Raw genomic sequence first — 26,138 nt, 5'->3', positions numbered from 1 at the left:
TTCAGTGGTACTTACTCATGCATGCATTGAATAGAAACCTGAACATGACATGCATATTTATGGAACAGAGATTGAAAGATCATTATCTGTAGGGAAGAAAATCCAGCAAAGAAAAGGATGCGTAAAATATGTCTGTTATCTTATTAGAACATAAACTGTTTTGCTTTAAACATAAATATTTATTTTAATTAATTCAATTAACCTAAATAATAGCTTCCACACATGGCAGCTATAGCTAATATATGAATTTCAGGATTTCTGATGGCCACATCCACAGCTACCATCAGCCAACTGGTCTAATTCCATGGAAGTCAATGTAGCTCTACCAATTTACTCCATTTTGTGTCTGGCCTGTAACTCCCCACTAAGTGAACTGAAATACAATATACTGCACATCATCAGAAACACAAAAGGGAAAAACAAAAAAAAACCCCATTCTATTTATCTTGCAGTTCACAAATAAGGTAAGTATTTCCCACTTTCATCGCAAAATTCTGAAACTGCAACTAAGGGGTTTTTATTTTTAAATTTAGATACCTGTAAACAGGTTTAGAGGCCAGACAGATGGGTTTGGCAATCCCAGAGAGAGAAAGGATGAAAAAACTTTAAAAGTGCAATTATTAAATATTCATGCCACTGGCATTCTGTATCTTCAGTGAAGTTCTTGCTCTATATATGGAATGAAATCTATGGTTAAGCACATGAATCTACCAGCTATCAGCTTTGAAAGAGTTCATTTTAATGTGGAGGGGAAAAAACCCTAGCTTACTAAATATGCATTAAAATATTTGGAGAAAATAGGGAAAGAAGACATTTCTGCATGTTCCTTGGCCTTTAAAAAATGACACATCAATTTTCTTTTAAAAACATTCTTATTGTTCAAACACCTGAAAAAAAAAAACCAGCACATTACCTTCCATCATATTTTCAACTTCTAAGGTGATTTTATTAACTCCTTTTTATTGCAGAGTTTAAATATTCTAATTGGCACACAGCACACTTTCTGTCACTAGATATCCATTAGTCTTTAATGGGTTTGAAATGGTCTACAGTACTACAGAGCTACTGCAGTCCCATTTGCAACGATGCAAGGCAAGTGGGGCATAAAACCACAATGGTTAATGCCACTGCAAGCAGAAAAACACCCAACTTCCAGTTCCTCCAGTGTGTATCCTCAGGAGGGTTTTGGCAGTGTCCACAAGTGCTGATGGCCAAAACAAAGAGGAGAGGAGAGGAGAGGAGAGGAGAGGAGAGGAGAGGAGAGGAGAGGAGAGGAGAGGAGAGGAGAGGAGAGGAGAGGAGAGGAGAGGAGAGGAGAGGAGAGGAGAGGAGAGGAGAGGAGAGGAGAGGAGAGGAGAGGAGAGGAGAGGAGAGGAGAGGAGAGGAGAGGAGAGGAGAGGAGAGGAGAGGAGAGGAGAGGAGAGGAGAGGAGAGGATATACATGTTTGCTGCTGCCCAGTGTGTGTGCTGGGGCTTCCTTCCACTCCATGACCAGCATGCCCACCGTAGCTGCTGCCCACATGGGATGCTCACCCAACACATATGGGCACTGATAGCCTGATACACCTATTCAAGCAAAAATGAGAACTGGGCAGCTTTGTTACTGTGAATGAGAAAGCCCTTCCCACTGTCTCACTGTAGCTGTGTAAATGAAAAGAAAAAGGAAATCCGAGTTCCATATGATAATTTTAAATTTAATTCATTACCATGCAAGAGGTTTTAAACATCCCATGTTTTATCATGCTTAGGAAATATCAATACAAGCCTACAGAAATCTGGAAATCTGTCTGCCACTAGATAAATAATTCCTCTGCCTCCACTCCTAAGTAAGTGCAAAGGCCACATGAAGATTCATTCCCTCTTCCCCTCTCCCCCTACCCAGTTTTTCAGGACAAATCAATGTGAAGGAATTACCATGTTCCTCAGCAGCCTTCTTTACTGAGTCAAAATAACTGATGCCATACATTTAATCACAGAATCCATTTTTATCCTTTAATTATGAAGTGATGCCTGTCCAAATCAAAGCAGCATTGCTTGCAAATATTTTCAGGTACAAAGGAAGAAGCAAAGCCAGAAGCTAAGCAATTTGGTAAGAAGGAAGGTGAAAATATCGTGAACCTAAGGAACATCCTGTATTTCTGAGTTACAAGTGATGAGACAGTTTTTATTTGGGTGGTTTTACACAATAAATTTTAAAGAGTAGTTGCTTAAGTACATCTAAAGGTTAAACCTTCAAGCAGCTAATCTGTATGTGAGAACAAGTAACTGTCAAATACTTAACCTTTTACAGATTAAAACTGTCTGCGTAACAGATGTGAAATCATCATTGTTGTAATTGTCATAAGTAGATATCTGAGCATTTTCTGGAGATAAGATCTCTTTTTTCTGAGCAGTAATTTTATGCCTTGGGTCACTTGTGTGTTCATGGCTGTGATAAAACCACTGCTTTCCATAAGAATTCATATGCCAGGACTTTATAACAGTGCACTCGTTCCCAGCACCACAGTTATTGGTTGTAACGAGCAGTTTTAAATTACTATAAAATGAACTCACAGGGTGGCTGGAAATGTTTTATTGTTCAGTTGCAGGAAGTGGTTGTATGAGTGAACTTTCACAATAGTATGGCCAGGGCATAGGAGAAGAAAATGCTTCCATTTCTGATATGCTTCAAATGTTAATATACAATATTGCTCCTTGACAACACTGGGTAGAAACACACGCAGTCACTAGAATATGTCTAGAATACCATTACATTATGTTGATCAGTTATAAGTATTATGGCTATAAGAGAAAAATGTTTCTAGTATAAGTGAGCATGGAAATGGAATTTTTCCCGTATGTTGCTTATATATAGCAGGGAAAACTAGCTTGACACCCTTCAGCTACTCTGTGTGAACATATGTTCTTACATGGGTCTGTGTTCAGGCCCACATCCTGTAACTAGACCAGGATTTTCATTTTCAGTCAGAGCAAAAGGTATTCATTAGACTGCCCAGCAACCCAATCACTTACAAGCCCAGGATGTGACACTCAGCCATGCAGGGTTTGAGGGCACAGACTCAGCTTGGCTCTCACTGTGCTGCTCAATGTGCTTTGGGAAAGGTGGCCTGCATCAGACTGAGGTCCAGGTTTCACCCTTCTCTTCTCTTCAGCTTTCTGTAGCTTTTTTATCATTTTAGCTGTAAATACCAGAGATCAGGATGCTTCTGGTTCAAGATGCTGCACTAGGTCCAGCACAGGGACAGTGACTGCCCTTCACAGACTGCAGCTGCCTCCCACACCATCTTTCCTGAAAGACCTAAATTACCCCATAAGGAAATTTCCTGCAAGTTCATTTTTTGGGCTCTGTGCCAGATATTCAACCTGCACTTTTTTCCCTCCATCTAACAATAAATATGGTTTTGAAACAAGAACAATTTTTTTTTTTTCAAACCCATGTTTGTTTCACAAATTGACATGTACTGCATGGTCAACAAGGTTTCCTTGGAAAGCAAAGCAAATCTAGACTGTGGTGTCTCCCTGCCATCTAATCCCTCTTCCACAGCTGTTACTTTGAACCTGCTAATTGATTTCAGCCAAATCTGACAGAAGTTTCCAAGAAGTCCTACTGAAATCAGCAGCAGTTTAGTTACTAGCAGTGCCAATAACTTGGTCCTTATCCGTACCAGCTCATGGTAGCTGGTTGTCCATCAGCCCACAAGCCCTGCTGAGTGCAAGCACAGCTCTGAAACTGCCACAGACCTGTTCCCTCCCTGCATCACCAGAGAGGAGCATGAGGAAAGATGCCATCACTGGCAAAGAGTTAATGTAGTGGGGCTCCTGCATTACAGCACACAAATCTATGGTGTCATTTTGGTAATCCCACTGCTCAGGAAAGATTTTTCTTTTCCTCATAATAATAATAATAATAATAATAATAATAATAATAATAATAATAATAATAGACTTCTATTAACTGTCAGTCAATACCCTTTTGGTATTCAAAGTCCAATCACTAAAAACAAAAATAAGGTTCTGAAGAGCAACAAAAACGCCAACAAAAGCAGACAACCTCTTGCAAAGCACAGTGCAAATGACCCCTTGCACCCCAATTTGTCTGAAAGAGAGAAGCAAAACTTGGTGAGTCACCACCATGCCTATGAGAGGTCATTTCCAGGACAGAGTGAGGCAATAGGCACTGCCCTGCACTCTGCATCAATGCAGCTCCCCTACAAGTTTATTTGTGAGCTGAACTCGAGCAGGGAATGCCAGCTGTGCCATACTGTAAAGTGGATTTGTCATGTGGATTTATCTATACTTTGTCCATTAAGTCACCCTTGGGAACGAGCACTAGTCAGAACTCTCTGATAGATGCAAAGGGTTTTATACAGATGAGAGAAAAAAAAAAAAAGGAATGCAGTGATTTCAAGAGACTGAAGGAAAAAAGAGAGGTATTATTAGCACATCGATAGGCATCTGAAATATAAATTATTTGAAAGCACATCACTTTATATATCCTGTTAATTACATGGTTAATATTATGGAATCTGACAACTCCCCACAGACACCAGGACTATTGATGAGTTCCATTTTATGTTAGAAATTTCTCTCTTCTTTCCAGAATTACCTCTTTAACCTCTTTCAGTCTAATAAATTCACATTAAAATGTGACCAGGAGTGACAACCTTGGGAGAGGACTAACCTCTCCCTCTATCATGTCATTTTAGCCTCAGTCTCAAATTGGTACAGCACTCCCATAGCTATTAGCTCAGCTCTTCTCCTGCCTCCTGAGTAGATGAAGCAGTATGTCTAATTAATTTACAATCCTTAAGTACAAAGGTAGCTATCAGCAAAACTATATTAAAATCATACTACCAATAAGGTAATTGTAAAATCCTAATTTTCTGGGATGTTTTCCACTAAATACCATCTTAGCTTTGAGGCTGAATGTTTTTGGAAGTTCAGCCTTACAGCTACATGAAAGTCAAACACTTCATACATTATAGTATATCTTACTCCCTACAAAAAAAAAAAAGGGGGGAAAAAAAAAAGACAGATGCTCTTTAATGCAATGAAATGCAATTTAAAGCCAAGTCAATAAGATAGTAACCTCTTATCCTCAAATGAGGGCTATGCTATACATCATGGGTTAGAAGTTAAAAATGAAGAGAATGGTTCTTGCCACTCATAATTCAAAGGTTGTTGTCAAAAGCTCTCTGTTCATAGAAATGCTATTGGTTTTATTCAGCTGGCAGAAGCTGTGCAGTATTCTAAGCAGCTCAGACAGATAGCTTTTTTAGCTATTCAGTTCAGAGCCAAATTTTCCTGAACAGCATAAGGACTTGATTTTGCTAATGTATACATGTTGCACTGTACCCAGTTCCAGAAATAACCCACATCCCTGAGTGCAGGCTGGGGTCTAGGGAGGATACATGCTAACAGCCAGATTCCCTGGTTTTCTTTGCACTCAGAGAGGCCAGACACAACCAGCAAAAAAAGATTGCTCCAACTAAGAAGCCCTCTGACACTAAGCCCTACTGCTGCCCAGCTCCCTACCTGCTTCTCACTGATGAGAAAATACCAAATACTGGGGGTGAGAGGCAAGGGCCCCCTGCAGCTCAGCAGCAATGGGCAAGCTCCCATATTCCTCATAAAACTCATTTTTGCTGGAACCAAAGAGCTGAGGGACATGAGAAGCACCCAACCTTCTGCAGGCAGCCATCCTCTCTTCCCCCTCTTGAGCCTGCAGAGAACAGAGGTGAGGTGCAAAATCTGAAGTGCCCTTAACTCTCCTGTTTTCTCTGGTTGTCAGATGAGGGATGCTTGCCAGCAACCTGAAGGGTGTGGAGAACCTTTTCTCTTTCTCATTCCCCTGAATAAACCCCTTTCTGCCGCCATGGCATTCCTGCATGGTCAGGGACAGCAGGGGAGGAGCTGAGTTCATTTGCTCTGAGAAGCTGTCAGCATCTCCCTTAAGGAGGGCAGGCTGCCAGCCTCTCAGAGCCAGCCTTGCCTCAAGCAACCCTCATTTCCCACTGTCACATTCCTGTACACTGCCTCATCCCTTCTCTTGACCAGCACAACCCCGTCCTAGACTTGGTCCTTTGTGGTCAAAACAGCTCAGGTAGAAGACAAAGACAGGAAGCAGAATGCTGGACCAGCCAGTGACTTCTCTAAGACAGCCCAGAAGTGTTGCAAAGGCACAGCTGAAGCCTTAGGTGTGAAATCTGGTACTGTTTGCTTGGTGTTGTTTGGTGTCAGTGGCCCTAAGCAGTGAGCAACTGTAGCAGGAACAGATAGAAATGTTCCTGCTGACAGGAACAGAACAGGATGCTTATTTGTCCCATTTTCTCTCTGGAGGGAAATTATCTGCTACTGCTAATGCTGAAATCTGTGCATCATGCTTGTGTCTGCACCAGGTTGAGCATGAGAGAAGTTGCCAATTACAGGTAGAGGCTATCTTCAAAATTTGGATAGAAGCTGCTCATTTTGGCTGTTCTACCTTATAGTAGTACTTCTTACTCTTAAACTCACAGAATTTGGTACAGGTAGTACATTAGCTATATTTTAAATTTATACAAGCAAATTCAGTTAAATAACTGCTTGTATGTGTGCAATTTTCCTCATATCAATGCCAGCATCCTGCAGACTGTAGAGCAGGCTACTCAGTTTAAATCCTCATGCATTTTGCTTGCTCACATAGAGGTATGGCCATAGTTAATGATATTCTTTTAGAAATCTGACCTGCTGTTGCCTGGGAATTATTATACATCTCACGAGAAAATGCTGGATAGAGGATAAATCCTGCATGAGAGCATGAGGACACACATGCCTTTACCCTTATGTACTGCACATGCCTTTTCCCCAGGCACATACCTGGCAGGTGCAATCCAGATCTTCATTTGTCACTCAGACATCAGTAATGGGCTCTCCAGAAATACTCTAAATAGATTAGATTAGATTAGAATTATCTTCTGTCTTTTTAGACCATCTTGGAATTAACCAAAAAAAAAAAAAAAACCTGGATATATTTTCCAGGAAAACATGCTTTCTCTGAAAAAATGAAAGATAGGACAAATGTTCCCATCTCCTCTGAAATAACATTTACCACCTCTTGCTAGAGAGAAGCAGCTGGCTTCAGTTAATTTGGTGGGATAACAATAAATTTAATAAATGTAATGACATTAAAATCTAAACCTTCTTCTAAAATACTTGGGTACAGGGATGAGCTGCACAGCTGCATGCAGAGTTTGGTACCCAGCTCTCAAAATGGATCTCAGTGTGCTGCACTGGGTGCCAAAGCTCCCCACAGGGAAAATGGGGAGAATGCAGCATCAAAGAGCCAGTTCTTATCATCCAGAGGCTACACTGGGAAGCAAACCTTATGCTGGCCAAAAGAAAATGTCAAAGAGAACTTTCAGGTTTGCTGTGATTAGACTTCCCAGTGGAAGCAGAGCTCACAGCTTGAGTGTCACCTATGTGCCCTCTTGGGTATTTAGGTCAGACAAGGGGGGCATACCTCCCTTTGAAAAGAAAACCAAAGGACACAGCCAAACACTCTGTTTTGCTAACACTCCAGTGGTTAAAGCAGCAGCATAAGGAGATGGGAAGCTCAGATCCAAGCATCTCTCCAGCATGAGTTTCACATCCAGAGATTCAGTCTCAAGGAACATGTGCTGCTTACTAGGTCAAAGGCTACTTCTGGGTTACCTTCAAAGCCCTTCACCACACTCCCTGGAGCCTGATCTGGGATGGAGGGATCATGGGGCCAGAAGTAAAGTGGATGAAACATTCAGCTGGAACAGGGGAGTCCTGACTTCCCTGGGTGGTATCATCCCAAAGATGCAATAATGTGTGACACGCAAGCAGCACAGACAGCCTGTGGCCATAGCACATCTTGGACCTCTCCAGGCCCTCATGCACTGGCCTAATGAGCCTGCTAATCCCCAAATTGCCTCTAGGTATCTGTAGTAGCAAAGCTGGAGCTAAGTCTAAATGTTCTTCTGCCAGAAAACATCATCTTGGGTGCCCAGTTCAGTTGTGTGGGGTTTCTGGGTCATGGGGTTTGCTATGTTAATTCTGATAAAAATGAGCACATAAACCCTTATGCAGCACCTTCCCTAAAAGTGGTAAAACTCAAGTAAGGATCTGCTTCAGCAACACATCATCAGCTAAATTAATCTCCTGGCGTAAACTTGTACTGCCTGGTTCACTGAACAAAATCAAAATCCAGTCTCCAAATAAGCCAGAGGAATTTCTGGCTGGTGTTGCAATTGCTAGGCCCATTAAATGACAGATAAAATCAAAGTGATTTTCAGTGGTTTGGATACATAGGGCACTAGAATGTTAGTCCTGCATTCAGCTTGCAACATAGGTATGTCTGCAGCCCGCTAACAAGCACCCTTTGTGGATTACTCCTGTACTTTGACCTTCCAGAACAGCCTAGTTTTGATTTCCACTGAAGACCTAAGGTCCTTCTGTGCTCCCTTAGCCTGTACTCCTCATAAGCAGTGTCTCTTGCCTGAACTGACTGAATTTCTCAGTATTCACACACCTTAGATTACAGACTGCAGGTTTAGATGCATCACTGTCTGAAATACTGTACAACAAGCAATCAGCTGACATTCTATCATACTCAGGAAACACAGTCTCACAAATAAGCCTGGCTCACCTCTCTCTTTTTAAGCCTGTAAGGTGCCCATGCCCACAAAGACAGAGTTCATCTGGCTCACATCCTCTGGGAAGCTTTGGGCACACATACACAGCACAGCAGGGCAGAGATCCTCAAGCTAACAGAGACCAGAGGAGGGCTTTCACATATAGCACCATGCAGCCCTATAGCTTTGCTCTAGAAGCAGCATAGATGTACTGGCATGATGCTGAGCCCAAAATAGTTACTCTTTTCTCCTGAAGAAAAGCAACCATGGACAAAGCTGACCAACTCAGATGTTTTTCTCTATGAACACAGCAGAACTTTTACAGATCTGCAGATGTGATGTTCAATGCAACTGGTGCCAAGCATCACACAGCATTACCTCAGGTAAATACTAGCCCACTGTTAATAATAACAATAGTGCAATTTGGTTTTATCATCATCCAGTATACTTTTGCAGTATCTTTCAATTTATATGGTCCATATCAACTGTACGATAATTGAGTGTTAATTTTTACACCCTTTCCCTGAAGTATCTGTTCTGCTCTTCTGTGTCCTTGCAATGATTTTTTTTATACCTGAGATTCTCTTCAGATTTTCTTCTTCAAGCTCCTGCTGCTACCTCTCTATCTACAGTATTGCTGAATGTGTCATATCCAGGCTCTACCTCATCCTCTCCTTAACTATCCACAGTTATATTTAAAGATCTTCTTCTATGTGTTGTCAGTATTATAAGAAGGTCAATTTCTGTTCACTTGAGTAAAAAATGTAACTGATGCTACTTTTCTGGTGTTAAAAATGTGTATCACAGACTAAGAAAAGCATCAAGTGTACTCTTTTCCTATCTGTAAAAAACTGATATTACAGGTACCAAAAACTTGACCTGAACATGTCCCTTATTTGGCTGCGTTACTTTTGCCTGATTGCTGAGCAAACCTTTTCAAACCTAAATCTTCTCAATTACATCATATTCATGAATGTGTCACACCTCACTGTGTCATTGTGCCAGAGACTCATTAAAGATCTGCTCAGAGCTTCCTTCCTAATTTATATTTCTTCTATGAGTTGCTTTGATTTGAGAAATCTCTTTTGCAAAAGGAAAGACGTCCATTGTTTGGAGTCTAAAAGGAAATGTAGGTGTTTAATTGGTGGATGTGGTTTTCATTATACTTTCTCTCTCCACCACAAACCCACTTCATTGCTGTGACAGGTCTGTTGGCAGCCTGCTGTATCAGACTGGGGGTAGCTGACTTGATAAGCATGTCACCCAGATGAAGAAAAACACAAATTCCCTCCAACTTTGCTCAGAATTTCTAATCAGCTTAAAGGCAGTGTCCTAAATTGCCACAGAAAACCACCATGAGAAAGTCCAAAGGAGACACAACACGGTAACTCAGTAGGGTCTAGCAGTATTTTACATGCTTTCTAGTTTATTGAAATCAAGTCAGCTTCTTTGCCCTGGATATACTCCTTATTTAAACACAAGTGCAGTGACATAGAGTCCAGAAAAGTCCCCGGCTTCATTTCTAAGCAGATAGATTTCATCTATCATGATGGTAAAGAAGGCTCATTTCCTACAGAACATAAAGAAGAAGATGCTTTCATTTTTACAAAATCAGTCACCTACTCTCATAGCACTGAGGTCCTTTCCCTCATTTCCCAAATGATGGCAGAAGTGGGGATGAAGGAACTACCAATCTGGTCACTGTTACAATTCTCTGCTGCCATTTCTCAATGGGGCTCATTACCTCTACCACTCAGACCAAAATAAAATCAAACCCTAGTGTACACACTTGGGGTTTCCAATAACAAGTGGTAAGGAAGCATTTTCAATAAATAAGTTGCATGTGGCTACCTTTTTTTACCTTACTAATGTAAAACCCAGTTGCTTCTATTACTACAGACAAATCATGCCTGTCCAGTCTGATGGCCTTCTGTGAGGGAGTTATGGCAATGGTTGACATGGGAAGATGACAGATTTCATCTATCTAGATTTCTGTAAAATCTTTGATATGGTCCCATATAACAGCCTTATCTTCATATTGGAGAGCCATGGACTGTTCAGTGGATAAGCAATTAGCTGGATGGATGCAGACAGAGAGCTGTGGTCCATGTCTCTGTGTCCAGGACGAGGTGGGTGATGAGTGGTGTCCCCCAGGGCCCTGCCTTGGGGCTGGTGTTCTTCAGTGTCTTTGTCAAAGACACCGTCAGTGGAATCGAGTGCACCCCAGCAGGTTTGCAGATGGAGTGAAGCTGAGCAGGGCAGGTGACACAACAGAAGGACAGGATGCCATGCAGAGGGATCTGGAAAAGCCTGAGAAGTGGATGCACCAGAACCTCATGATTTTCAACAAATTCAAGAGCAAGGTGCTGCACCTGGGTTAGGGTATTCCCAGATATGGGTGGATGGGGAGAAGTCATTGAGAGCAGCCCTGCAGAGGTCTTGGGGGTTATGGGGGATGAAAAGCTGAACATGAGACAGGGGTGTGTCAGCCCCAGAAGACCAATGGCATCCTCAGCTGCATCAAAAGATGAGTGGCCAGCAGGTCAGGGGAGGTAATCCTCCACCTCTATCTGCTGTCATGAGACCCCACTCAGAATACTGCATACAGCTCTGGAGTCCTCCACACAAGACATGAACCTCTTAGAGAAGGCCTGAAGGAGGGCCACAGAGAGGATCAGAGAACCTCTCCTAAGAAGACAAGTTGAGAGAGCTGGGGTTGTTTGCCATGGAGAAGAGAAGGCTCCAGGGAGACCTCACCAAGGCCTTCCAGTACCTAAAGGGGGGTTATGAAAAGGAGGGAGAGGGACTTTTCAGATGGGCAGATAGTGCCAGGACAAGGGACAGTGGTTTTAAACTGAAAGAAGGAGGGTTTAAATTAGATGCTAGGAAGAAATTCTTTAGCCAGAGGGTAGTGAAACACTAGAAAGGGTTGCCCAGAGGAGCTGTGGATGCTCCATCCGTGCAAGCATTCAAGGTTAGGCTGGATGGGGCCCTGAGCAACCTGGTCTTGTGAATGGCATCCCTGCTCTGGCAGGGAGGTTGAAACTAGATGATCCTTGAAGTCACTTCTGACCCAAACCACTCTATGATTCTATAATTCTATGATTTTCCAGCATGTAAATGTATTTTGTGCCAAGTTAGGTGGCCTACAGGGCAGGGAGCAATCCATGACCCATTGTGACTTGAAGTTGACCTCTTTCGAACATCCTCTGAGCTGGCAGAACAACACACAATCATAGTGTACAACTACAGGCTCCAACCTCTCCCTGCTTGGGATGCTCTGACCTCCATGCCCTCAGGAAGGTCCTCACACACTGACAGCTCTTAAACTAAAGTTCTCCTACAAAAATAAATATTTTGATGGATACTGAGAGGGTACTCAGGATGCCGATGCCTTGAAGCTGTACGAACGTTCACCTGATACACAAAATCTTTATGTAAAGAAAATGGAGAACAGATTTGAACTTGTATGAATTTGGGTATTATTTTCAAAAATTCCTAAGTTGACAGAAAGAATACCTTTACAGGTAAGGGGTGGTTTATCTTTTCAGGCTTGTATAATGGCTTGAATGAGTACAGGCACACTGAAAAATGATGCTCAAGTTTAGTACCCCCATATGTCCCCCTCCCCCTGGACGTGCCCTGGAAACGCTGAAATAAAAAGAGAATGTCAGCAGTTTTTGCCAGAACTCCCAGGCAAGCCAGTCACAGAGGAAACCTGACATCCAGAAGACCTGGAAAACAGCCAGCGTGTGCACAGCATGTCCATCCTGTATGCCGGCATTCAGGTGCATTGGATTTATTATGCATGTGCGGATCACCTGATTTATTGCCAGGGTTTATTACCAGGTGCAGCAAGGCCAGCAGCATGTTCAGAAAATGTTGGATTTACTGCACGTACCCAGGACATCTGTGAGCACACACAATCACCTATCCTCCTGAGACTTCCTGGGAGGAAATACAGGAACCATTCCCAAACTTCTGCATTCCCTTTGGTTCCATGCTTGTCTGCAGACAGAGACAGACTTCTGGGCTAAAGTAAATGCAGCTACCTCAGCATACTCTGAGTGTGCATTGCTAGAAAACTTGTTTATACTTCCCAATCCTCCAGAGACAGCTGTGAGCGGATGAGGGCAAACTCACAGCGTTTCAACAGAGCTGGCCTGCCTCTCCACCACACAGCAGATACATTAGCACCTAATGAGTTGTGATGACTTCAGCTTTAATAGATGACTTTTCTTCCGCCAACCAAATTACAGTATAAGCAAGTCTGAAATTTTATTAGTTGTTTTGGCACGTGAATTGAGTTGAGCAAAGGAAAACACTTGAGCTACGTATTTGTTCAAAAAAATCAGAATTCCATTTTCTTTAAGGTTTTCAATAAGAGGTACATTTCCAAGTAATTACAGAAAGTGGGAATCAGGTATATCTGACTGGCTTCCAGGTCAATGTTCCAAGACTCAGTCTGATCCAAAGCAGCAGTACTGTAGGAGTACTCCATAGTAGTACTGTAATAGCTATATTTAGTTATTTCCCATTGGTGCCACATGTGGTCTGATGAGGTGCTGAACTGCCTTACAGAACACCCGATAGTTATCAGCATTTCAGTATCAGAACTTTAACACACTGGGATTATGGGGGCCCTAAACTATAATGTGCTACTGAGACCCATCTACTGACTTTGGGCAAGGGCATTTTTCTGCTGCTGTGAATGTCTTAGTTTGCACAACTGGATTTCACAGATGAGAGCCAGCTCCAGCTGAGATGCCACAGCCAACAGTATTTCCCAGGCAGGGTGCTTTGACTATGAACCTCTTTTCTTCACAGCTCTTCAGTGGTTCCCACTTTCCTCACCATGAAGGCCCTTTGTGGCCTGTTGCCATCATTATGAAAAGTCATTACCAGAAGTTATTGAAATAAGGCTTTCTAGTCTTCTCTTGACCCATTAAGGCTCTCCAAGTTTCCAACTAATCCCCCTCAGGTCATTCCTGTGCTGTCACTCATACTTGGGAGGAGTCCTCATAAACATGCCCCAAATCATTTCATTATTCCTTTTGAGGTTCTTAAAAAAAAAGTTCTCAGTTTTCCCATCATGCTCACACTCATGGATTTGGCAGCACTGTCAGGCTGGTGGTTTGCTGCAACTGCTGTTTATTCAGATTATTAATAAGACTCCAGTCTTTTCTTTCTGACCAGTTTTAACTTTTATCCATAATTTACCTCAGTTTTTCACTTTGCCTATGAAGTTTTTGGCACTGTCACTGGATTTTTGTCCCCAGTCCCAACAGCTCTTCTTACAGCAAATCTGGGTCCCTATGCAGATGCAAAGTGCAATGGTAATGCTGAATAACAACAGCAACAGGCAGAAGGGTAAAATAGCACAGTAGCCACCCTACTCTGGAGCGTTCCAGCCCCTCAGTGAAATATGGCTATAATGGGAACATGGGGAATTTCACTATTATTTCTATTGGGGTAAATAGTTAGGGTGTTGACTCTTCTCAGAAACTTTCATTGTAGTTTAATTTCAAATCATCAGCGTTTCAGATTTAACTACAACTTTCATTATTCAACTATTTTTCTTCCTCTTTTTAACCCTTATGATAATTTATTCCTCTTCTTTTTTTAGCTGTACATTACTCTGCTCTGTGTGTGTCATAGAACTAATTTTTCTAGTTACTTTGACAAACCTGACATCTTGCAGCTGTTACACATCTTGTGTCAATTACATCTCTAGATAAAAAGAATTCTTAAACCCTGAAGGCTGCAGATGGCTTCCTGGAGAGGGGTTAATGGGTTAACTCCAGCTTCGTAATAAAGCCTTTTGGGGGTCCCTTTTCTTGGGCTGTTCTCTTCAGTCTGCTTCTCTTATGCCCTTCTAATTTTGCAATTTCACTTACTATAACTTGCATTCCTCCCTGGTCACAAGAGAGGAGCTGAAACACCAGTGTCCATCCACCCCTGCGCCCGTCCCACCCAAAGGTGCCTGGGGGGCAAGACGAAATATCTGTCACCTGAACCTTATCTCCACATATCATGCAGGCTGCTTATGGCAGGGCACAGCTGAATGGCCACAAATCAGTGGAGTGACAACTCGAACCACCACTAATCCCTAATAAATTCTGGACTGTCCCACAGATTTGGGGATCTCCTGACAACTGGTGATGCTCTCAGCATCTGGCAAACCACTTGTGTCTAATTGGGTACCCTGAGATATTTACAATGTGCTTAATGGTTACTGAAGAGATTGATCACCCTATTCTTGATATCTATCCAAAAAGGGTATATAAAATCCTTTGATCTTGCTAAGGCAGCAAAACATGTCGACCCATCAGTTATGTAAAGGTGGTTGTTATTAATTTGAATACTGCACAGAGAGGAAAGAACAGAAGTACCATATAATGAGATATATTAAGACTACAAAAGAATTAAGTGAAGCCGTTACGTTATGAATCATGATTTTATTGTTTAGCAGTCAGCTCTTGATGTAATTCAGATAATAATGAATGGGCTAATTTCTTCCACCTTATTCAGGCAAAACTTCCATTGACTTCAAAGAGAAAGTTGTCCAAGTGAGGACTAGTGATTGCTGCATCTATCCCATTATTTGCAAATGCTTTTCTGAATACGAAGTTTTCCTTTATAATGGGCTATTGCCAATAACACTAACATTTACATAATGTAAACCTCTTACATAAGGGTCTTTCATGTTCAAAAAAGATTTTTTATTCCAATTGCAAACTGCCACATTAAAAGTTCTTCCATTAACCCAAGCATATATTAAAGTATAAAAACATACTGACTTTTTCAGCGCACTTCAACTATTTTTCCTTTTGCTCAATTTTTTAAATTTCATTTTACCATGAATTTTTTATCAGGAGAATGTGTTACTTATTGATTATTAGCAAAGAGATGATTTATCATTGCAAATATTTCTCTTTATCACAGAAGAGTGCCAAAAAGGGGGAAATGTGCTAATCCTTGTTACTTGTTACATTTTAACAGATACCAGGAGTATTTGAGGAAACAAATTAATATATAGTCATACATCACTATTCCTCTTATTCTATAGTTCTGTTTATAAGTTATTACCCTATAAAACTTTTCAAATTGGGACTTTCAAGTAATTCCTAAGGCAATTGGAATTACTTGAAAGCAAATGGAAAATGTGCTTAATACTCTCTGTTTAGATCAGGGCAGGACTCTTCAGGTTTTTGACAAAACCAGATATTTTTTCTCAGATTATAAAGTATGCACTTCCATCTGGAACTTATTTTGACATTGTGAATCTTAATGCCTCAGAAAAGCACACAGAACAATGGATGGGCACTACTTGATTATTTTAAATTGAAATTAATTAATTATGAAACAGCTGCAATTACCTAAATTACTTATTTCCCCTTTCAGTGAAAATGAATTTATAGGCATTTGCAAAGCATACAAAAATAAAAAAAGAGTCAAGAAAGTCTGTACGAAAGGAAGTCATGTAAAATTGTCTATGATCTGTATTTCAAGAAAGTAAATAATTAATAACTCCTAGGAAGCATATTAGGAATTGCTCATTCTACTATACAGACACATTGAGCAGCAAAATGCTTTAAATCTCAACAACAAAAACAGTACAGAACTCCATAGAATTTACCTTACCAGGTAATAATTTTTTCAGCAGAAAACAGCAAATTTTTCACTGTCACTTGAAAGAAGCTTCTCAGTCATTGAATAAAGACAGATGAGCAATGAGTGTTAAAAAAGCTACCAAGGCATCAAAAGATCTACAGTCAAGGCCATTAAAGAATAGCTAATCTGCTCTAGTTTTAATTCTTTGCTAATGGGTTTCCTTAAATGTGCTTTACATCAGCTGTAATTAGTTCAAGATACTGCTACTTATATATTTCTAAGAACAACAACAACAAAAAAGGTTTGCATTTACACCACTTGCTATGTAATCATGTTCACACAGCCACGCACCCCGGTTGGCAAGGTCTTGTGAAGTGTGAAGCCTTGAAGACTGCCATAAAGAGATCGTTTTCTTGGATCTACAAAAGCTGGTTCAGCTCCAGCAGCAAAAGCATTTATCTGTGCTTTCCTTTGTTGGGGTTATCTCAACACCATTTCACCTCAGATGTTGCAGAATCATCTGTACTAAATGGCCAGGGATACATTAACAGGTACACATTACCACAGATATTGGTAATAAGTATATTTCTGCTACCAATGCTATGGGTTTGGAACAGGTTTTCATAGACACTGGCAGTTACCAAAAACCAGACCCAAACCCACCTATAATTCTTGCCCCTTTTACATTAAGGAGTGACTGGGTTCTGAATGGGATCCACTTCTTAGAAAAAGGAGACAAGAAGTCTTGGGGAAGACTTTTTAGCACCTTCCAGGACCTAAAGCAGGCTGACAGGAAAGATGGGGAGAGTCTGATTACCAGGGCATGTAGTGATAGGGCAAGGAGGAGCAGCTTCAAACTGAAAGAGGGTGGGTTTAGATTAGGTATTAGGAAGATATTCTTTACTGTGAAGGTAAAGACACTGCGAGACACTGAAACAGGCTCCCCAGAGAAGCTATGGATACCCTGTCCTGGAAATGTTCAAGGCCAGGTTGAATGGGACTCTGAGCAACCTGGTCCAGTGGAAAGTGTCCCTGTCCAAGGCAGGGGGTTGGCACTAAGTGATCTCTAAGGTCCCTCCCAACACAAGCCATTTCTGTGATTCGGTGACACACTTTGAAAGGCTGAGCTCCACAAGCTGCAAACACTCTGGTGTACACAAACATGCAAGGCAATGTGGTGACACAAATTCAGATCAGTCAGGATCATGGTGGTTTTCTTGTGGGGAGCCTTAGTAAATGGACTAGCACAAAAACACCTTTTGTATTAAGAAATTCCTGACAGTCTTCAAGCCTAACCACAAATAAAGCACATTGTGACATTAATTTACTCTTTAAACTGGTGGCATTTAGTTAATTCAAGGTCATCATCCTGGAGAAAATGTTACACTCTCTCTGCCAAACACAAATGAAGAAATGCATGCTTAGCTTTTATTGTTACTTTGTCCTTTAAAAACAGTTGATGACATGACAAGTTCCCTCCCTATGTCAGAAACAAAAAATATAAAAAAGTGTCCTCTGTTGGATGCATATCAATGTAATTATCTTCTCCAGAGTCTCTGTCAACTCAGTCTGTTAATTTTTTCTAGGCTAAGGTACAATCATCTACTTGCTGTTCTAAAACCAAGGAGCACAAAAACATTAAAGTTAAATCATTCTCTCTGGAAATTGACAGACCTGAGAGATGAACCCTTCTGGTCAATCACAAGTGGTCAATGACAGAAGGGATCAATTTTCTCTTGGTGCATCACTAGGATGTAGACACCATTTAGCATCAGCAGAACAAAAGCTAGCATCCCCCCAGAGGAGGTTTAGGACACCTGCCAACATCAATGCATGAGAACAGGCTCCCCAAAACCTTCACAGTGACCAAAACAAAGAATGCAAGGATAGAAACAGAGAGATGCATGGTTGGAGAGACCACTGCTGGGATGGCTTTTGAATCTGAACTCTGCAAATGCATACTTCACCAAACCTTTTTCCTTCTGATCAGTCTATCTATCATATTTACATTTTTCTTACCACCACAGGTCATCATAATACCTAGCATCTAGACTGCACCATCATGGCAATGCACGAGCCAGGGAAGCCATGAGTTTCTCCCTAACATCAAATCAAAAGTGATTTGTGCAGAAAGAAGTGATCACAGCTCAAAGCAATCAAAACATACTCAGTGTAAGCAGACACCACCTTCATCCTCTATTTGTACACTCCTGCCATGTAGTCAAACCAGGCTGAGCCACAAAGGACTCTTTCTCTGCTCCAAAACATGTGCAAACAACCACACAGAAAGACTGGGTTACATTAAGAAGTTGTGCAGCTTTGTCAGATACAACCCTCTTGTTTTTAGTTTTAAGTGCTTACAGTTGTGGATCATCTTTATTGAGAAAAAAAAACATAGCAACAAAAAGCTTCTTAGCAAAGATTTCTGGTCCCTTCTGCATAATTTTAAGTGTTTCCTGCCTGCAGAGACCACCACTGCTGCATTGGAACTAATTTATTTTTTAAGAAATACATAAAGGGTCTCTGAGGCTAAGTTTAAATTGCGTTCCTACTGTCATATTTCCCAAGACGCATTTGTATCCAGGTCCTTGGTACATGCATTCAGGTTTAAATCTTCCTAAGAGGATAAAATGCAGTCCTCCTAAGTCACTAACACTACTTCTTGTTTGCTTAAGGTACGAGGAAAGCTGAACTATCAACTTGTAAGAGAGGAACACAAGTTATGCGTTTTTACCTTTGAAAAAATACAGAAAACGTTTAGCACAGAATATTAATAATTGTCATTATGTTCATTTAACTGTCACTACAGTTCATTCACTCTTTCTCCTAAGTATAAATTTGTAGTTACCCACAAATTATTCAGAAATTATGTAGAGTATTACCTGAATATTCAACTATAAGTATCCATTATTTCAACCACCAGCAAGTATAACCAGTGTCTTAATACTGATTTTTAAGAGACAGAAGAGTAGCCCTACTGGTAATTATGTGAATCCAATGGATTTGGCCAGAGCAGAGACCAGTGGCCTCCCTGGCAGCAGTCAGAATCCAGACCCCAGCAGCAGCACCAAAATGGGAATTCCCACTCCTCAGCAAGGCAGGGTTTATGGAGAGTTAGTTCTGTTCAAAACCAAGGAAGTTTGATTACAGCTTTCTCTTTTCCAACTTCCACTTTTTCCCTAAGAACTTGGTTTTTTTTTTCCCTGGAATTAGCCTTACAGCTAACCAACCATACAAAAAGAAAGTTTCCATAGGTTTCCTAGAAAATTCCATCCTTTTGAAATCTCATTTTCTGATGGGGCCACTTCACAGTTACAACCTGATCAGTCTGTCAGATGAGACAACATGTCACACAGAACTTAACCTCCCTGATTTCTACCTGTATGTGATGCCAGTTTCTCTTAATTTCTACAGCTTTTACTCTATTACTCCTATTATAAAAAAGTAATAACCTGACTGTAAGGTATCTCTCTTTTTATTTGTGCTTTGTCATCTCCTCGTAATAAATATAAAGCAAATGGATTAATTTGTTTTATGAAGTTAGAAACCCCTGTAATTAAACAGTTGCTTCCTTTAATGACAGTGTCATGGAGTTGAGTATGAAATTATTGCTAATATATGGATGACAAGATGTTCCCACAGCCAGTATTTGTGAATGCTGCTTGTTAATGGCCCATATTTCCTGTCCATTAGTTTTAAGAAACCTGGTATTTTCTTCAAAATATTCACAAAGAATGGGAAATGCTGCATGCATCTCATGCATGCCCTCTTCTGAACCCTTCCCCAATAACCTAGAGTAAGGGTTTCGCCTCAACTTCTGATGAATACATCCCCAGAGGAGGACAAATCTTCACGTCTGAGTGTCAGAATGAGAGCCTAAAGGGCTGTTCATCTCTTGCATCACACAATTGGACATGGGTACTCAAACAGTCCTCAGGGACACAGATGAAAGCACATCCATTGTCCTACTGGTGTAACAGAATTTTACTTATTAGACAAAAACAAATCACAAGCTTAAAAAACTAATTATTCTAAAAAAAAACCAACTAAGTACAGTGAATTAGAGATAATAGTCCAGATCCTCATCTGATGTAAACTGGCAAAGCCTCTGGACTCAGTGGAGACTCAAATGAGGAGGATGTGGTATATTACACCCAGCAAATGAGCACTCACGTGGCACAGCAGACATGTTTTTAAAATATTATTATTCAGCTGATGTTTATAAAGTATTTTGAAAAGCTTGCTCTTCTTATTACTTATAATGTTTTAGTATATACAATTTGTTCAGTGCTGTAAGAAAAAAAAAACTCAAACAATAAAAGCAGTTCCTGACCCAAAGGGTTTCCAGCCTAAAAAACAGGCATCAAGAAGAGAGAACATGCTGTGAAAGCAGGAGAAGGGAACAATCTATAGTTATTACTTGCCTATTGTTTGCTCACAACTTATAATCATCACAGAAAGAGCAAATTTTTAGACGGGATCTCAATGAGGGACAGGTGGTAACTGTGAGTTGACACTGGGAGGAAAGGAGAATAGGAAACACCACACAGAGAGAGAAATAAAGAGACAAAGATGATTTCAAGCACTATTGGTTGAAAAGGGAAAAGAAGTAAAAAGAAAAAAATAAGGAGAAAAGTCCAAGACACAGGCTGGAGTGGAGTTGCAAAGGAGATGTGAGATAAAAGAGGACACTAACTTTTTTTGTTGTTGTTGTTTTTTTTGAGAGGGAGGTACTATTGCTGAGTATTTTCTGCAAAAAGGTCAAGCTGGTCCAGCCTGTTACCATACTGAGAGAGTGACCCCTTTCACCCCAAAGTAGCTGCTTACTGTTATCTGAAAATAAACATTGTGATCTTCTACTTTGACTGAAGAAGTATGTGTAGAATTAGCTTTCTAAAACTGTCTCCAGTAAACACCATGCAACATAAGAAAAAAATCTTGCCTTACACAAATATAAAATTTAGAGACTAAAAGCCAGGCAACCTGGAATCAAGAAGTTACAAAAGGTTCATTTATAAGACTGCTGGATGTCTGACCACTTTTTGTTAATAGCAACTTCCAAACAAAACTCTCATTGACTTCAAATGGAGCAGGAACAGACCCAAAGATAGCAAATGAACTAATAATTCAGTACAAGGTCTGTAACACACACTGGGCCATCTTATACTGTGGCATTTGATATTGATCTTAGCTTGGAAGCTATACAGCTATACATTTTTTACAGGACTATCCAACCCCTACAAAACTGGTGTTAACTCAAAAGGCACAGAAGTATCAGGTAACTACCAAATAAACCAATTACATACTTGGCTTCTTTTACCTAAACAGACACTGTGTTGTTTGTGGCTAACAAACATCTTACATTCAAAATTATTTTCTTGTTTGGTACAGCACAGTAAGTGCTTTAATAGATCTGCTAATTGCTTTTAATGAATGGGGAACAACTCTGCCTACGCCTGTATCTGACATCAGCATTTGAGGAGAGCCTTCTCTGACTGCTCTTCACTATTGCTGTGCCCAAACCTGGAATAAGCACGGAATTAAAGACCTGGCTGAATTTTGATCTTGATTTGTTAAATAAAGCAAATAACAAAACAAATGCCTGTAATGCAGAACTAGTCTGGGCACTGTGATGAGGTCCTTTGGTCTGTTCATTTGCTGCTTTCCATCATGTATAGGATGTTTACTGATGTACAGCAGGCATATAAAACACCTCCATCTGAGATTTTCCATCTCTTTTTGTCCTGTGTAAACAAATGCAAACCTGTAACACACTGGAGAATCCACATCCTCGAGTCTGGACAAGTAAAACTACACATGTAGCACACAAATAAATGCATGGAGGAGGAAAAACAGGAGGCAGGGCTGTGGTTTGAAGTCATCAGTGCCCTGTGTTCAGGATAACTCTGTTGGTCAGCAGTAACAACACCTTGAGTTAAGTTGGGCTGATCACCCTAAAATGTTCCCAAAAAAGCTTCCCAAATGGGCACAAGTTTTGTTTATGCCACAGATTGGTATGTTTTCTTAAAATTCCTATTTGAGTTTGTGCTCAGCTTTCACTATTTGAATTATAGTAGTTTTCTGGAAAGCAGAAGTGTTATTGGCATCCATACAATCTGGAAAAACTACTGTTTAGTAGAAAATAGCTTACAATATTCTACCATTACAGTTTACTAGCTAAATACTGTCTTATAGCCACTACATGATAAAACATTACATTTTCTCTGTTACAGCAAAGAAAAAGATATAGCATGTATTAATTGGAAAGAAAATTCATTAATAGTATAATAGCAACAATCAATGAAAATTGATTAGCATGCCCCTGTTCATTTGGAAACACCTTTTGATTTTCCAAGAACATCTCAAATAAATGAAGAAAACCCAAAAAACAAAAAGAAAAAGAAAAAAAACCAAACAAACAAAAAAACCCCTCACTTTAGAACAGCACATTAATATTTAATTACTGCACTTCTAAGCAAAATGTTCACCAAATACTTCAAAAAGTGGATTTTCAGTCATAAATTAAGTGCACAAATTGCCATTATGGCCACATTCAAAAGAATAAAGGACAACATTTATTCTTGCTGCAGAGACAATTAAGTCTCTTTAAGTGTTGCTCTTTGCCATGAAGTACTTCCTATCAATATGGTGTATTTTATTTCCCTTTTTGGCAACAACTGCACAACTTTGAAGGCATTCTCATAAGTCTTCATAGCGGAACATCACCACGTTCAAAAGCTTTGTTTTGGCCAGTTTAGTGCAGAATTCACAGCAGTTTCTTGAGAATGCCCCTGACTTGCCCCATGGAGAGCAGGCAGGACAGCAGGAGGGCAGCAGGCAACAGCCACCCTGCCTGCAAATGGGAGAATGACCCAGGGTTCCAGGGCACTGCTGACCTTCACAACAGACTTTGGAAGCTTTCACTAAGCCAAGGTAAGCTTTATTTATTACTGTTTGTATGAGTTTTCAAAACTGACTATTCCAAACCATTTGTCAAACAGCTGCTTCGTGATAAACTTACAGCCCATAATCTTTTACTCCAAGCTAAAGCTGGTGGCAAAACCCAGTGCCCCAAAAAGGACTCAGAAACACAACAGCAACCCCCTTGCACCCCTCGCTAGGCACTGCTCTGGGTATTTGTGGGGTTCAACCCCGACAAAGGGGTGAAAGTTTAGCAGTGAATGCAGGCCTGCCACAATGCAACAACTTCTAATGTGCTTTTTGGAGACCTTTTGATGAACTCACCTTCTAAACTGCAACAGTTATAGAGGAAAACAAGTAACAAGAGCTATGAAACCACAAGATTGCAAGTAATGCAAATACAGATATTTTTAAGAAGGTAATTTAGCTGGAAAACAGTTGATGTCTTTTTGGACCCATACAGGAGTCTTATGGCAACCACAGTCATTTGAAAGTGGCTCCAAAACAGCCAAGAGTGCTAAGAAGGTTATGAGAAGAAGCAATGGCCAGACACAGCCTAGACCCCTAATGTCCCAGAGTTACATTGTTAGTTTTTCAAATCATTATTAACTCAAATAGCCGGCTCAGAGAACAGAGTAATGGACAGTCCACTTTTGCTGAAAAAGAAAATTTGCCCAAAGTTTGTCTTCATTCAAGGAGAAAGGGAAAAGCATTCAAATGTGTAAAAGTATTACTTCTCCCACTCTTGTTTAATACAAAAACCATGTAATTTAATTGTAAAACTATGCATACAGACTGTAAACTTAAAATCAGGCCAGAGAGAAATGTTATGGTTCGGATATAAACTGAATATTGGTATTTATAATTGAAACGAGGACATAACCTTAACTTGTGTCACAGGCAGAAACACTATAATTAAAAACTTTTATGGGGTAATAACTAATTTTGTATTATACGCGCTCTTTAAAGTTCCCACAGCAATGTAAAAGTTTTATTGGGCTCAATGTTATCAATGTATGCATTTATAAGCACCCACATTATGCAGCGCAAGCTGTTCTCATCATCCCGAGGTCTTTTGTGAGAAGCGGCTCAACTAACGGGACTCGCTGGTCCAGCTCCCTCTGCTACACCTGCCACCGAGGAGAAAAGCCGGCGCTGTCGATCGCGCTCCCTACTGACAGAAGCCATAGATCACCTAGCACGGCTTAAAACAAAACGCACACCGGTGTCTGATTGCCGGCAAAAGAAACCTCAGCTCGCCGCACTCCAGGGCCGGCAGTGCCGCCGCTGCTCCGCGGAGCGCCCCGCGCAGGAGCGCGCCCCGCCGGGGAAGGCGGCACGGCCCGCACGGCCCGGCCGCACGGGGCTGCGAGCGGCGGGGCTCCGGACAGTGAGGCTCCGAGCGTCGGGGCTCCGGGCAGAAGGGCTCAGAGCGTCGGGGCTGCGGGCATCGGGGCTCCGAGCGGCGGGGCTCCCGCCACACGCGGCTCCGCACCCGCGTCCCACCGCTGGCTCCCACCGCGGCATCGCCCCGCGGGTCCCGGGGCGCTTCCCCGCACCCCGCGGGGGTCTAGGGGGAGCGGAGCGCGTCCTCCCCACCCCGCGAACCCCAGCTGGACCCGGGGCCGGCGGCGGGGAGCGGCGGCCGCCCGGGGGCAGCGTGACTCCCGCAGCAAACTCCGGGACTTGGCAGAGGCAGCAGCTTGGGGAGGGTGGTGCAGGGGGGAGGGCAGCGCTTCCCACCTCCAGCCGCTAATGACATTTCTAGAAATTGTTTCCCCTCCTCCCTGGCAGCCCCGCACCCGCCGCCGGGGCGGGCAGGGACGGGGGTGCGCAGGGGGAGGTCAAGGGCATGCAACGGGGGGGGCGCAATAAAGACGGCCCGGGAGGGACTTGCGGAGCGAAGGTGGGGGTGGAGGGGTGAAAGGGGCGTGCAGGAAGGATGGGGGATGAGTCCAACTCGAGGTACCAGAGGTGGGTGGGCACAAGGTATTATTAGAGGGGAAGGGGGTGAGCGCGGGGGGGCGAAGGGACGAGTGCAGGTGACCCCTCCAGCCAAACACCACACTCACCTCCCGGATCCACCCTGGCAGTCAGGGGAGGAGGGTACCCCTCCTTCTGCCCCTGCCGAGCCAGCAATGCTGGGAGAGCAAGTGGCAGAGGAGACACCTCTCTGGGCTGCACCCTCTGCCAATGCACCCGCTGCCCCAGTTATTGTACCCTCGAGTCAGTGCACCCCCCTTACTGCCCTCCCACTACTGCTGTACCCCAAATTTACTGCACCTCTCCCGGTAAGTGCACACCCACTCCAAATTATTGCACATGGCCCAGTTATCGCACCCCCTCCAGTTACCGCACATCCCCCGCAGCCCCCGTGTCCCCGCGCCGGGGGTGAAGCAGAGGCACCACTCACCAGAGAGAGTCCAGGTCCCACTCCTGAAGGAGAGCTAAGTCGAAGCTGTCCATGGTGAGCGATGTCAGCGCCGCCGCGCTGCAGCCACACGGCGTCCGGGGCGCATCGTAACTGCACCGCGGGCAGGGCGAGGGCGCGGAGCACCCCCGGCGCCGCCGCCGGCCGCTCTCCGCACACGCGCGGGCGGGGACGGACCCCTCGGCCGCCTTCCTCCCGCTTCCCCCTAGGAAAGAAGCAAGCACCCTGCCCCCAAAAGAAAGCACACGGTGCCACCGCTCGTGTGCGAGCGGCGCGGCTCGGCTGGGCTCGGCTCGGCCGCCGCCGCCGCGCTCCGCTCCCGCCCCGCTCCCCCGCGCCTCCTCCTCCCTCCCTCCCTCCCGCCCGCCGCCGGGAGCGCGGCCGAGGCGGCGCCCGCCCCGCGCACGCAGCGCCCGCGTCCGCGCAGCGCCCGCTCGGCGCGGGGGGCGGCACAGCCCGGCGGGCAGGGGAGCTGGAGGCAGCTTGCACCCCCGTGGGGGGTTTGGCGCGCAGAAGTTGGGTCTGGGGTGGGCTTT

General features: G+C 42.7%; 1 protein-coding gene across 1 annotated transcript in view; it reads right to left on the bottom strand.

The window, feature by feature from the left end:
• AFF3 (ALF transcription elongation factor 3) overlaps window positions 1–25,896 on the bottom strand; it is a 329,019-nt gene extending 303,123 nt beyond the window's left edge. Inside the window, exon 1 of the mRNA XM_071430804.1 lies at window positions 25,585–25,896. Coding sequence (XP_071286905.1) covers window positions 25,585–25,637 — 53 coding nt within the window. The 5' untranslated portion in view covers window positions 25,638–25,896. The remainder of the gene's footprint in view (window positions 1–25,584) is intronic.
• Window positions 25,897–26,138: the final 242 nt, after the last annotated feature.

This window comes from Agelaius tricolor, unplaced genomic scaffold (assembly GCF_023055355.1).
Source record: "Agelaius tricolor isolate 1412-34295 unplaced genomic scaffold, bAgeTri1.0.p SCAF_7, whole genome shotgun sequence".
NCBI lineage: Eukaryota > Metazoa > Chordata > Aves > Passeriformes > Icteridae > Agelaius > Agelaius tricolor.
Note: the sequence above shows the minus strand (reverse complement) of the source record. Positions and strands in the feature narration are given on the sequence as shown.